Source organism: Penicillium daleae, mitochondrion, assembly GCF_028827525.1.
Source record: "Penicillium daleae strain IBT 16125 utg000010c_segment0_segment0 mitochondrion, whole genome shotgun sequence".
NCBI lineage: Eukaryota > Fungi > Ascomycota > Eurotiomycetes > Eurotiales > Aspergillaceae > Penicillium > Penicillium daleae.
The window spans coordinates 13,650-28,065 of NW_026623158.1; the positions used below are offsets into that span (position 1 = coordinate 13,650).

At 26.4% G+C, this 14,416-nt stretch overlaps 2 pseudogenes across 2 annotated transcripts; both read left to right on the plus strand. All coding sequences in view use genetic code 4, as the record gives it.

Moving 5' to 3' along the window:
* The first annotated feature begins 8,916 nt into the window (after nt 1-8,916).
* N7458_012831 lies at nt 8,917-9,362 on the plus strand (annotated as a pseudogene). The gene is made up of 3 exons: nt 8,917-8,985; nt 9,051-9,127; nt 9,206-9,362. Coding segments are annotated over exons 1-3 (303 nt in total).
* Nucleotides 9,363-9,597: 235 nt separating this feature from the next.
* Nucleotides 9,598-9,903, plus strand: N7458_012832 (annotated as a pseudogene). Its single transcript has 2 exons — nt 9,598-9,673; nt 9,698-9,903. Coding segments are annotated over exons 1-2 (282 nt in total).
* Nucleotides 9,904-14,416: the final 4,513 nt, after the last annotated feature.

Genomic DNA, 14,416 nt, shown 5'->3' on the forward strand with positions numbered 1-14,416 from the left:
GGTTACGAATCTGGTATACTATACTGACATTTTGTAGATGTAGTTTGACTATTTTTATATATATCTGTATACTACTGAGGTTATTAGAAATATATAATATTATAAATGTCCCATATAAAGAGGTAAGAGACTTTAGTTTAATGGTAAAACATGTGACTTTTAATCATTATAATATGGGTTCAAATCCCATAAGTCTTAATAAAAAAAAATAAGTATCGTATTAGATATATTAATGACTATAAGTTAATGGTAGACTGCTTATTTACCATATAAGATGTGCTGATTCGAATTCAGCTAGTCATAATTAGTTTAGTTTTTATTTTATGGCTATAAGTTAATGGTAGACTGTTTACCTTCCAAGTAAAGTGTGTCGATTCGAATTCGACTAGCCGTATACAAATATTTAGGGTTAGTAACTTAATTGGTAAAGGGTTTTCTTGTCGAGAAAATAGATGCCGGATCGTGGCCGGCCTAACTCGTATTTAAGTTAAAATGTATTATATATATATATATATATATGCAGAATCTAAAGGAAAAGTTGCTATTGGTAGGGTAAGATATTTGCTAAATATTGTGTTTTAACACTTAGATGTTCGATTCATCTCTTTTCCGAAGAGCATAGTTTAATAGGCAAAACTGTAAGCTTCAACCTTATATTTCTTAGTTCAAATCTAAGTGCTCTTGAATATAATATTTATTTTATTAATTGGTTCTTTAACTTAACCGGTAAAGTGTATTCTTGATAAGGATATGTTCAGTGTTCGAGTCACTGAAGAATCAAAAAAAGAGAGTTGGCTGAGTGGTTTAAGGCGGCTAGCTTGAGTCTAGCTAAGGATAAAAACTTTCATATGTTCGAATCATATACTCTCTGATACTTTTAAAAAAAGGAAAATTAAAAATTTAATTATATAAAAATTACAGGTTAGTGTCCGGTGGTTGGTCGCTTCATTTGGGTTGGAGATTGTTTATGTTCGAATCATAATAACCTGATATATATTATATATATCTATATATATAATATAAAAATATATTCCACAATATAGGTGATATGTATCATATACATCTTGAGAAATCAAGGCAAGTATAAAAAGAAACTATTACGGATGGTAAGCTATATATTTCAAGATGACCTAGTATGTAGTTGTAGGTATCAAAGAGAAATCTTATAATTAGACAAAGTGAATTGAAATATCTTAGTAACTTTAGGAAAAGAAATCAAACGAGATTGTTATTTGGTGTCTTCTAAATAACAAAAGCCTATAAAAAAAATTAAAATGGAAAAAATCTGTTTGAATATAGGGGAACCTTCCTCTAAGGCTAAATAAAAATATATAAGCGATAGCGAAAAGTACCGTGAGGGAAAAAACTGAAATAGTAGTTTTATAAGCAGCTCGAGTGAAATTTTAAATAAAAAATAAGAGCGTACCTTTTGCATAATGGGTCAGCAAGTTAATTTTAGATGCAAGCATATAATAAATAAAATTTATTGTTTGCTTAGATAAACCAATTATGAAAAAATGAATAAGTATCTAGGATTAGACCCGAAGGCTAGTGATCTTACCATGATCAGGGTTGTAAAAGCCCGAACGGGTTATCGTTGTAAAGATATCCGATGAATTGTGGTAAGTTAGTGAAAGACAAAACTGACTAGTATAGCTGGTTTTCCGCGAAACCTATGTAAGTAGGTAATTTAATTAACATCTTAGCAGGTACAGAACTGTGATCTCGGACAATACCATAGGTATTTGTCAACATCGGGGGGTTGTAGTGACTTTACCGGAGAGTATTTGCACTCGGAAGGGCAAAGATGAATGTTAAATAATCAGACATAGTGCGATAAGGTTGTATGTCTAAAGGGAAACAGCCCAGAACAAGAGTTAAGGTTCCAAAATTATTGTTAAGTGAAATAAAGGATGTTTTCTTTTAAAACAATCAGGAAATAGGCTTAGAAGCTGCCATTTTTTGAAGATCTCGTAACAGAGCACTGATTAAATATTTAGGAGAAAATACCGAAAATTTAACGGATCTAAAATAATATACCGAAACCTTGTACACATAATATGTGGGGTAGCGGAACATTGGATAAAAAAGTTTATATTTATATTTCTTAGAGATATAAATTAAGGGATAAAAGTATAATATTCAAATATTATTATATTATATTAGTATTTGTGTATTATAAAGAGGATTAGTAGGGAGTACTTAAGTATTAGTAAGTGTACTAATATGAGGGGTACTTTATGAAAAGTCTTTTGTAATTTATGAGGGTTAACATAGATAGTTCTTTTATCTTTAGTTTTAGTATTTTTAACTCATTAAGTAATATATACTTGTTGTTGCTAAAACTATCTAAATAATTTCCAAGAGATAATGCTGACATGAGTAACGAAAAAGGCTTTTAGCCTCGCCTTAAGCTTATGGCTTCTATATAAAACCGGTGTCTAAGAATATTAATCAAAGGATAATTTTGATGATATATAATATACTCTTGTAAATAGAGTAAAAAGTAAAACCTTTATTAAGTAATAAAGGTTCTGGAAAACTTTTTACAAAGTTTATATATTAAAAATATATAATCAGAAACATATTACACCGTACCTAGAATCTAACCCAAGTAAGCAAGTAGAGAATACAAAGGCGTTTGAGTGAACAATCATTAAGGAACTCGGCAAATTGACTCTGTACCTTCGGAATAAGGAGGGCCATTATTATTAAATATGATATATTAATAGTATATCATACTAATAATAAGAGGAATCATAAAATAATGTTGTACGACTGTTTAATAAAAACACAGCACTCTGCAAAGATAAAAAATCAAAGTATTGAGTGTGATGTCTGCCCAATGTCGGCTGGGTAACAGATTTACCTTGGTTATTAACTGAGGTTTTGAAGGATACCCCGATTAATGGCGGCCTTACCTATGAGGGTCCTAAGGTAGCGAAATACCTTGGCCGTTAAATGCGGTCCTGCATGAATGACTTAACGATACAACAGCTGTCTCGATGATTGTCTCAGTGAAATTGGAATAGCAGTGCAGATACTGTTTACCTCTAGATAGACGAGAAGACCCTATGCAGCTTTACTGTTACCAATTATAAGAGTGCAAATTTAGGATGATTTATAGTGTATAAGGTAGTTGTAAGATAACAATGAAACACCTTTATTCGTATCCTATTATATTCTCTTTATGATTGGGAGGCAGTTTATGCGGGGCACAGATCCCACAAAAAGTACCTGGGTATATCCAAAGTTCATATTGTAAATTTGTATATTTATATACAAATATTTTAATTTGTTATATTTATTTTTATATTTATACAGTTACTATTCGATTAAATTCTATATTTATTTTTATTTTAAGTAAGATTTTAACTATATGGTGAATAGATGTATTTTAAACTTTAATATTTAAAAGTTTTTTGTTATATTAATATTGTATTTGTCAATATTAATATGATATTTATTTATACTTTAAAAGTTTAATGGCTTAATCTTGCTTTACTGTTTGACCTACAAGTCTATCAGTCGCGTAAGCGGGGCATATGATCACAAGATGCATTAAGGAAAGGTCTTGGATTATAGAAAAAGTTACGCTAGGGATTTATAACTGTGAGTCCTCCAATATTATAAAATATTGGTAATATATTGGGTAAATTTCAAAGACAACTTATATTATTATGTGTATTTGAAGCGAAACTTATTTTAAGCAGATATTTATCTTAAAGATAAATTTAAATAAGGACGTTCAACGACTAAAAGGTGAGTATAGCTAACAATAATCCTTTTTTAATGCCCAACATCTTTATTAATTAAATATAAAGGCTTAATCCTTTATTATTATTTATTAGTATAATAATTATTATAAAAATAATAATGTAATAGACTTGTTAATCAAGCTTTAATATTATATAATTAATTAATTAATTGTATTAATATTTTAATATACAAAAAAATATGTTAAATATTATAAAATCAAAATTAAATAATACATATAAAAAAAAATCATTAAATAATTCTAACGTAACTAAATATAATAAAGATTTAGTTCCTACAGTAAGAAATTGAAAAAGTAGTGTATATACTTATAATAAAAATGCTATAAGTTTGATACCTATTAAAAGTAGATTTGTTATGAAATTAATTAAAGGATATTTTAATTCATATCATTTAGAATTAGAATCTTTATTAAGAAAAGATAGATTACGTCGTAGATACAGAAAAATATCAACTAATAGAATATTTATTGGTGATGGTGAATTTAAACATACTAATGATAAAGTTAATATAACATTATATGTATATAATAAACAAAAACTTAATTATTTATCAAAACTAAAAAAAAGATACACAATATTATTTTCAAACGCTAGATTTATAAGAAAATTAAAATTAATAAAAAATGTAGGTTTAAATATATTAAATCAACAAAAAGAAAAAAGTACTATATTAGCAAATGTATTACCAAAATATAATTCAAATATATACTCAGCACAAAATATTTATTATAATAGATTTATAAAAAAAGCTTTAAAAATTTAATATATTATGTGTATTATAAACAAATAATTTATATTAATAAAGCTAAATTTGAAAATTCATATTTACAAGGTTTAATAGATTTAATAAGAAAGATTTATAATAAAAATGTTGAATTTAATATAATAAATTTAAAATATTTTTATTTTAATAGTAGTATTTACACACAACCATTAGAATTAAAATTAAAGAAAAAAGAAATGTGTTAAAATACCTTAAAGTTTTAATAAGAAAAGCAAAAATAAAAAATATTAAACTAGTTGAAAAATCAAAGAAATTATTTAGTGTTAATAATTTAAAGACTAATGATTTAGTGCAGCAAGATAAAACAAATATAAAACATCTGAAAAAAATTGTATTAAATAATATAAAATATAAAAGAGTATCAGGTGTAAGATTAGAAGCTGCAGGTAGATTAACTAGACGTTTTTCTGCTTCAAGATCTCAACGTAGAACTAAATATAAAGGAAATTTAGAAAATGCTTATTCTTCTATTAAAGGTTATTCAACACCAGTTTTAAGAGGTAATTTTAAAGCTAATTTACAGCGGACTGTAATAAACTCTACTTCACGTGTTGGAGCTTTTGGAGTTAAAGGTTGAGTAAGTGGTACTTAATAATAAAAAATATTTATATATCAATTCTCCATCCCAAAAATTAATTAATAAAGATGATGAAATAGTCTGAACCGTTTTGAGAAAAATGGAAATAAAAGAATAATCTTTTATGATAACATAAATTGAACAGGCTAATTTGCGCAAGAGAGTACAAATTGAGTGCGCGGTTTGGCACCTCGATGTCGGCTTAGCTCATCCTCATGCATGCAGAAATCATGAAGGGTTCGACTGTTCGTCGATTAAAGAGCTACATGAGCTGGGTTTAATACGTCGTGAGACAGTATGGTTTCTATCTTCTAGAGGAACTTAAAGTAGATTAAAGATAGCCCCTTCGTACGAAAGGAGTTGGGTATATTGATCTCTGGTTTACCTGTTGTTTATGATTTATATTACATTGTAATATAACTAAATGCTTATACTTAAGTATTGGATCTCATAGGCATGGCAGGAAAGCTACATCAGTTTAAGATAAGTGTTGAAAGCATCTAAACGCGAAGCAAACTTTATGATACTTTTATACGTAGTAGAACACTACGATTTTAATTGTTTTAACAATTGATAGGCTTTAGTTGTAAGAATGAAAACATTTTTAGACATAAAGTACTAATTATTATTAATATACTAGTTATTTTTTCATATCATTTTAATTTAATAACGCCTTTTTAGCATAAAAGTAATGCAACCGTTTTGTAATCGGTAGAAGTGAGTGCGATACTTGCATTAGGCTAATACAATATATACTACTCTATATAAATATAATTTATATAAATTGTATATCTTACAATATAGGTATAATATATATATATACATATAAATAATTATCAAATAATTATATAAGTATAATACAATATAGGTATTATGTATTATATACAATATAGATATAAATAGAAATTTTTTTCTATATAATATACAATATAGGTGTAGATATATTTATTATTATAATAAAGACCCAATGGTCAAGTATGGTTAAGACATAACATTTTCACTGTTAGTGCGGGAGTTCAAATCTCCCTTGGGTTGAAAGAGATTAGCTCAGTTGGTAGAGCTGTCGCTTTACACGCGAAAGGTCAGGTGTTCAAGTCACCTATCTCTTAAATGCGGGTTAATGTAATAGTAACATATATGGCTCATGCCCATAAAATTTAGGTGCAACCCCTAAGTCCGCAACCAAAGACTATAGCTTAATCGGTAAAGCGAACCACTCATGATGGTTTGAGTAAATGTTCAAGTCATTTTAGTCTTATATAATCCGAGTGCTGGAATTGGTAGACAGTCTTAATTTAAGCTTAAGTGGCGCAAGCCGTAAACGTTCGACTCGTTTCTCGGGTATATTAGGGGTTATAGTTTAACTGGTAAAACGGCGATTTTGCATATCGTTATTTCAGGATCGAGTCCTGATAACTCCAATAATATTATTATTTAATAATAATAAAATTATTATTTCTTTTTTGTAACTATTAGTTAATAATAATAATAAAATGTGTTATTAGCTTGAGAAGCTCAATTGGTAGAGCGAATCATTGAAGCTGATTAGGTTGTAAGTTCAAGTCTTATCTCGAGCAAAATATAGTTACATGGGTATGCTGAAATTGGTAACCAGGTTCCGCTTAGGACGGAATAGTTTTTTACTTTACAAGTTCAAGTCTTGTTACCCATATTTATATTTTTTATGTTGTCGACTAATCGGTAAGTCATAAATTTTTGGTATTTACTATTGGGTGTTCGAGTCGCCCCAACATAAAATAAACTATAATGTAGTTATATATATGTATTTATAGGATGTATATACTTATTATATTACTACATCTAGCTAGTATATATTTATATATTGTAAGCCGTGATAGTTCAATGGTAGAACAATAATTTCATGAATTATGAGTGGAAGTTCAATTCTTCCTCTCGGCTGTAATAATTTCATGAATTATGAGCGGGAGTTCGATTCTTCCTCTCGGAATAAACATTTTATTATAGATTATATAAAAGGAAATGAATCAAGATTTTAATATATATATAAAGATGCACTTTTTTTTAAACAATCTTTATAACAATTTAGGTATTTTGTCAACAATAAAAATTGATATATCCTACGTGTATAATATAAACAATCTTTATTTTGATATGGATATATTATTATATAAAAATATTTTATTATTATTATTTGCATATTTTATGTTATTATCTTTGTTATTATTAACTATAGTTTATCTATCTATACGAGATAAAATATTAGTTAATTTTAATGAATCACAAGTAGAATTATATGATTCAGGTGACAATATAGACTGTAGCTCTTCTAGTGATGGAGGTAATTATACTTCTAGTGATAGTGATAATGATGGTGAAGATGAGGAGAGAAAATTATCTAGGCGTAGACGTAGATGACAGAATAATAGAGATTATGTTTCTAAATATTCACCATATAAAAAACCGTATACTGCAAATAAAAATAATAATAAAAATTATAATACTTATATACGAGGAGTTAGAGATATATATTGTCAGGGGCAAGAACCTGCAATACCTAGAAATAATCTTTTAGATACAAAAAATGTATAAAGATACAGTTAGAGAGTTAAATAAAGCAAGACTAGAAAATCCAAATTTAAATTTGGATTTAGATAAACTATGTAGATTGCATGCTCATCGTTATCATAAATTACTATATAAAAAATATGATTATAATTATCTAACTCCAGAACAAATAAGCGTTATTGCCCAAAAATATAATATTAATATCCTTCATAAATGGAGAGATTTTATTCAAAGTATGAATTCTTCAGAATTAAGAACTTATCTTAATATTTCAGAAAAAATACATGCAAAATATATAGAGCGTGTATTTAATCATACTACTAAATGGGATGGTTGATACCTTAAACAGGTAGCCAAAACAATATTAAAAGGATGATGATAATACATATATCGAAAAGTTAAAAATTTATTATTTTTAAAATTTCATATATTTTTATTAATAAAATGTTAAAGGTATAGTTTTATAAGGTGTTAAATAAAATACGTGGTATATTTAAATATTTATTGTATCAAATATTTAAAAATTTTATAAAAAAATAACTAAAAATAATAATTATAATTTTAAGTTATAGGTGGGTATAGTTCAATGGTAGAACGGCTGTATGTGGCATAGTATATCCTAGTTCGAGTCTAGGTATCCTCCCTAATTAACAATTTAACATAGTTAAATTGTTAATCATATATAATAAATTCATATTTTTGATATTAATAAATATAATATAGTATATAGTTAATATTTTACAGCCAATTGTTACAAATAAATTAATAAATATATAAATATATTTATATAGTAAAATTATATTAATATAATATAATCGTATTATAATGTATATACATTATATATATATATAGGTATATATTAATTCAAGATGAAGAATTAATTTTACTATTTTTTGTCCACCGGATATTATAGTGAAATTCCACAATCTTATCATCAGGTTATACAAAGAAGAGAATTTACATCTTCTGCTACTTTAGAAGATATAGCTAATATAAAAGAGGAAACAGGATCTGTATTTACATTTAAACAACCTACTGAATGACAAGAAAGATGATTTTTATCATCTAATGCTAAAGATATTGGTACTCTATATTTAATGTTTTCATTGTTTTCGGGGTTAATAGGAACAGCATTTTCAGTATTAATAAGATTAGAGCTTTCAGGGCCAGGAGTACAATACATTTCAGATAACCAATTATATAATAGTATAATAACAGCTCATGCTATAATGATGATTTTCTTTATGGTTATGCCAGCTTTAATAGGTGGTTTTGGTAATTTCTTATTACCATTATTAGTAGGTGGTCCAGATATGGCATTCCCTAGATTAAATAATATAAGTTTCTGATTATTAGTACCTAGTTTATTCTTATTTATATTCTCAGCAACAATAGAGAATGGAGCAGGTACAGGATGAACATTATACCCACCATTATCAGGTATACAATCTCACAGTGGACCAAGTGTTGATTTAGCTATTTTTGGTTTACACTTGAGTGGTATAAGTAGTATGTTAGGTGCTATGAATTTCATAACAACAATTTTAAATATGAGAAGTCCAGGTATACGTTTACACAAATTAGCTTTATTTGGTTGAGCTGTAGTTATTACAGCTGTATTATTATTATTATCATTACCAGTATTAGCGGGTGGTATTACTATGATATTAACTGATAGAAACTTTAATACTTCATTCTTTGAAGTAGCTGGTGGAGGTGATCCTATTTTATTCCAACACTTATTCTGATTCTTCGGACACCCTGAAGTTTATATTTTAATTATACCAGGATTTGGTATAATTAGTACAGTTATATCAGCAGCATCTGGAAAAAATGTATTCGGTTATTTAGGTATGGTTTATGCTATGTTATCTATTGGTGTATTAGGTTTCATAGTTTGAAGTCACCACATGTATACAGTTGGTTTAGACGTTGATACTAGAGCTTACTTTACAGCTGCTACTTTAATTATTGCAGTACCTACAGGTATTAAAATATTCAGTTGATTAGCTACATGTTATGGTGGATCTTTACACTTAACACCTCCTATGCTATTTGCTTTAGGATTTGTAGTATTATTCACTATAGGTGGTTTAAGTGGAGTTGTTTTAGCTAATGCTTCACTTGATGTTGCATTCCATGATACTTACTATGTTGTTGCTCACTTCCACTATGTATTATCTATGGGTGCTGTATTTGCACTATTCAGTGGTTGATACTTCTGAATACCTAAAATATTAGGTTTAAGTTACGACCAATTTGCAGCTAAAGTTCATTTCTGAATTTTATTTGTAGGTGTAAATTTAACATTCTTCCCACAACACTTCTTAGGTTTACAAGGTATGCCTAGAAGAATTAGTGATTATCCTGATGCTTTCTATGGTTGAAATTTAATAAGTAGTATAGGTTCTATTGTTAGTGTTGTAGCTACATGATATTTCTTAACTATTATATACAAACAATTAACAGAAGGTAAAGCTGTATCAAGATATCCTTGATTAACTCCACAGTTATTCAGTGATACATTCCAAGTTTATTTCACTAGAAATAATAGTTCATTAGAGTGATGTTTAACTAGTCCACCTAAACCTCACGCTTTTGCTAGTTTACCTATACAATCTTAATTAAGATTCTAATTGAAGGATAAAAAATGAAAAATTATACATAAATAAGACTAATTTTTTAATAAATATTATATATATATATATCCTACAATATAGGTATAAATAAATATATATTATATATATTTATCCACAATATAGGTATAAATAAATATATTATTAGATATATTTATATATATATTCTCAGCCATAAAGATAAGTATGGTATTTATAGGTGTTTAGAGAAAATTTTTTTGTTTGCATTGTTCTGTAAAAAGATAGATATTTATATAATATGTTACAAGCCGCAAAAATAATAGGTACAGGTTTAGCCACTACAGGTTTAATAGGAGCAGGAGTAGGAATAGGTGTTGTATTTGGAGCACTTATACTAGGTGTTGCAAGAAATCCATCTTTAAGAGGACAATTGTTCTCTTATGCAATATTAGGTTTTGCCTTTGCTGAAGCAACAGGTTTGTTTGCTTTAATGATGGCTTTCTTGTTATTATATGTAGCTTAAATAATTACATATATTTAATGTTTAGTTATTTTGACTATAACATATTTCTTCTGTGTAATTTTTCATATAAAAATGAAGACAAGCTTTATATTAATATATAATATAATGTATATTATGATGTAAATCTAACTACTTAGTAGATATGTTTTCTAAAATTAAAAATAATAAATAAGTAAAAATAAATATTCCTTTTTTTTTCTAATATATTAATTAATTATCTTATGACAACAACAACTTTTTTTTTATTATTAATACCAGTATTAGGAATAATATTGTTATTAGTTAATTTAATATTATCACCACATAATGCATATCAAGAAAAAGATAGTGCTTTTGAATGTGGTTTTCATTCTTTTTTAGGTCAAAATAGAACACAATTTAGTATATCTTTCTTTATATTTGCTTTATTGTTTTTATTATTTGACTTAGAAATTTTATTAGTATATCCTTATGTAGTAAGTGCATATACTAATGGTATATATGGTCTATTAATAATGTTAGTATTTTTCCTAGTATTAACTTTAGGGTTTGCTTTTGAGTTAGGGAAAAATGCTTTAAAAATAGAAAGTAGACAAGGTTATAATTTCAACCATATAAATTGAACAGGGTATTCTTTAATATATAATTAAAGATAGTAATAAATTAAATGAGAAAAATCTAACAATAAAAAATAATGATGACGGAAAATATGACAATAAACTTTTTTTTAATTACAAGACGGATAATAGTTTTGTACTATTACAATAATATACACTTAAATCCTAATTATTGATATAAATTATTATATCTTTATAGATTTATGTTAGGATTTTTAGTTTTATTTAATATAATTAAAGATAATCCTATGTATATTTGTAATTTATTGTACGAATTAAATATAAATTATTTTAATGATTTATTTTTTGATTCGTTACATCTAAATATGGAGGGTTATACCTCTGGGCAAGGATTTTCAGGAAATGTACCAGGGGGTACAAATTCTAATGGATCTTCTGGACCTTCTGGACCTTCTGGACCTGGAGGAAATAATCCTACAGGTGCTGAATCTTCAAATGAAAATTCTAGAAGAAGGCCAGAAAAACATTGGTTTGAAGCTGAAGGATCTAGTCGTTACGACTATAATTCTTATATTCTGGATCATAGATTGATCCATAGTGGAATTTTCCCTAAATTTGTGGGTAATAATATCTGTATTTATAAGGATGCTGGTGTGGAGTGAATTTATTCTATTAATACTATAATAGAAAAAGACTTTAACTATTGTATAGTAAAGTATCCTGATGGTACAAATAACTATATTTACCATAAGCTTACTGTTTTAAACCATGTAAAGTATCACAGATGACTAGAGTCACTAGATAAATAAGCAAAACCTTTTTTTTCCTTATAAATAATATTATAGGAAGCATATAAAAAATTAATTTAAAATCAATAATAAATAATTACTAATTGATCAAATAAAGAAAAATAAAATAATTATTTATATATGATATTAATATTAAACAAAAATTTATGAATATGAAAAATTTTCATAGTAATTTATACTAATTTCGATCTATTAGTATAGGTAATAAAAAATACAAAATATTTCTATATTTTTTATTTTAAAATATATGTATAAAATTATACATATATATGTATATATATTTTAGTATAAGTAATATTATAAAAGTATTAACTTAAAATTAAATAAATTAAATGAGAAAAATCTAACAATGAATATATGAATAAAAAAAAATGTATTTAAATTATAATTTTAATAATTTACAATTGGATGCTCCAACACCATGGGGTTTATTTTTCCAAGATAGTGCTTCACCACAAATGGAAGGAATAGAAGAATTACATAATAATATTATGTTTTATTTAGCTATTATTTTATTTACTGTAACATGAATGATGACAATCATAATAAGAAATTTTGCAGCTAAAAGATCACCTATAGCACATAAATATATGAATCACGGTACTTTAATAGAATTAATTTGAACTATTACACCTGCATTTATATTAATATTAATAGCATTCCCATCTTTTAAATTATTATATTTAATGGATGAAGTAATGGATCCATCATTAGTTGTTTATGCTGAAGGTCACCAATGATATTGAAGTTACCAATATCCAGATTTCACTAATGAGGATGACGAATTTATAGAATTTGATTCATATATAGTACCAGAAAGTGATTTAGAAGAAGGTCAATTTAGAATGTTAGAAGTTGATAATAGAGTTATTATACCTGAGTTAACACACACAAGATTTGTAATATCAGCAGCTGATGTTATACATTCTTATGCTTGCCCTTCATTAGGTATTAAAGCTGATGCATACCCAGGTAGATTAAATCAAGCATCTGTTTACGTAAATCGTCCGGGAACATTCTTTGGACAATGTTCAGAGATTTGTGGTATATTACATAGTTCTATGCCTATTGCTATACAATCTGTTTCAATAAGAGATTTCTTATTATGATTAAGAGATCAAATGGAAGGATAAATAAAAAAATATTTTTTTTTATTTAACTAATATATAATATTTTTATTAAAAATCATATTAGTTAAATAAACGTGTTAATTCAATGGTAGAATGGCGTGCTACGGACACGTATATATAAGTTCAAGTCTTATACACGTTTATAAAAGTAAACTTATAAATAAGGTGTATTAGTACTTTATTTTTACTTTATATTATGTTAAAAAAGTAGTAATAAATGGTCAATCCATTAATAACTAAAAATATTAATAAAATATTTTTTTATAAGATTTTGGATAATAAAAGTAAGTTTTTAAAATAAAAAAAAAAAAGAATTAATTTCTGTAGGATAGATAAATCAAATTAAATTTAATTAAATTAATGACATTTTCAATATTTTTGTTTTTAATAGGGATATTAGGGTTTGTTCTTAATAGAAAAAACATTATACTAATGTTAATATCAATAGAAATAATGTTATTATCAGTAACATTTTTAATATTAATAAGTTCACTTAGTTTTGATGATATTCTGGGACAAACATTTTCCGTGTATATTTTAACAATAGCGGGTGCTGAATCTGCGATAGGTTTAGGTATTTTAGTTGCATATTATAGATTAAGAGGTAGTATATCAATACAATATAAATAATGTATTTAACATTGATAATTTTACCTTTATTAGGTTCAATAGTTTCAGGTTTCTTTGGAAGAAAAGTTGGAATAAGTGGAGCACACATAATAACATGTGCTTCAGTAGTAACTACAACAATTTTAGCTATTATAGCTTTTTTTGAAGTAGGGTTTAATAACATACCTGTAACAATAAATGTTGCAAGATGAGTAGATGTAGAATCACTATATGTATTATGAAATTTCAGATTTGATTCATTAACAGTTTCTATGTTAATACCAGTACTAATAGTATCTAGTTTAGTACATATCTATTCAATAAGTTATATGAGTCATGATCCACACAATCAAAGATTCTTTAGTTATTTAAGTTTATTCACATTTATGATGATTATACTTGTTACAGGTAATAACTACTTAGTAATGTTTGTAGGTTGAGAAGGTGTAGGTGTTTGTTCATATTTACTGGTAAATTTCTGATTTACTAGAATAGCTGCAAACC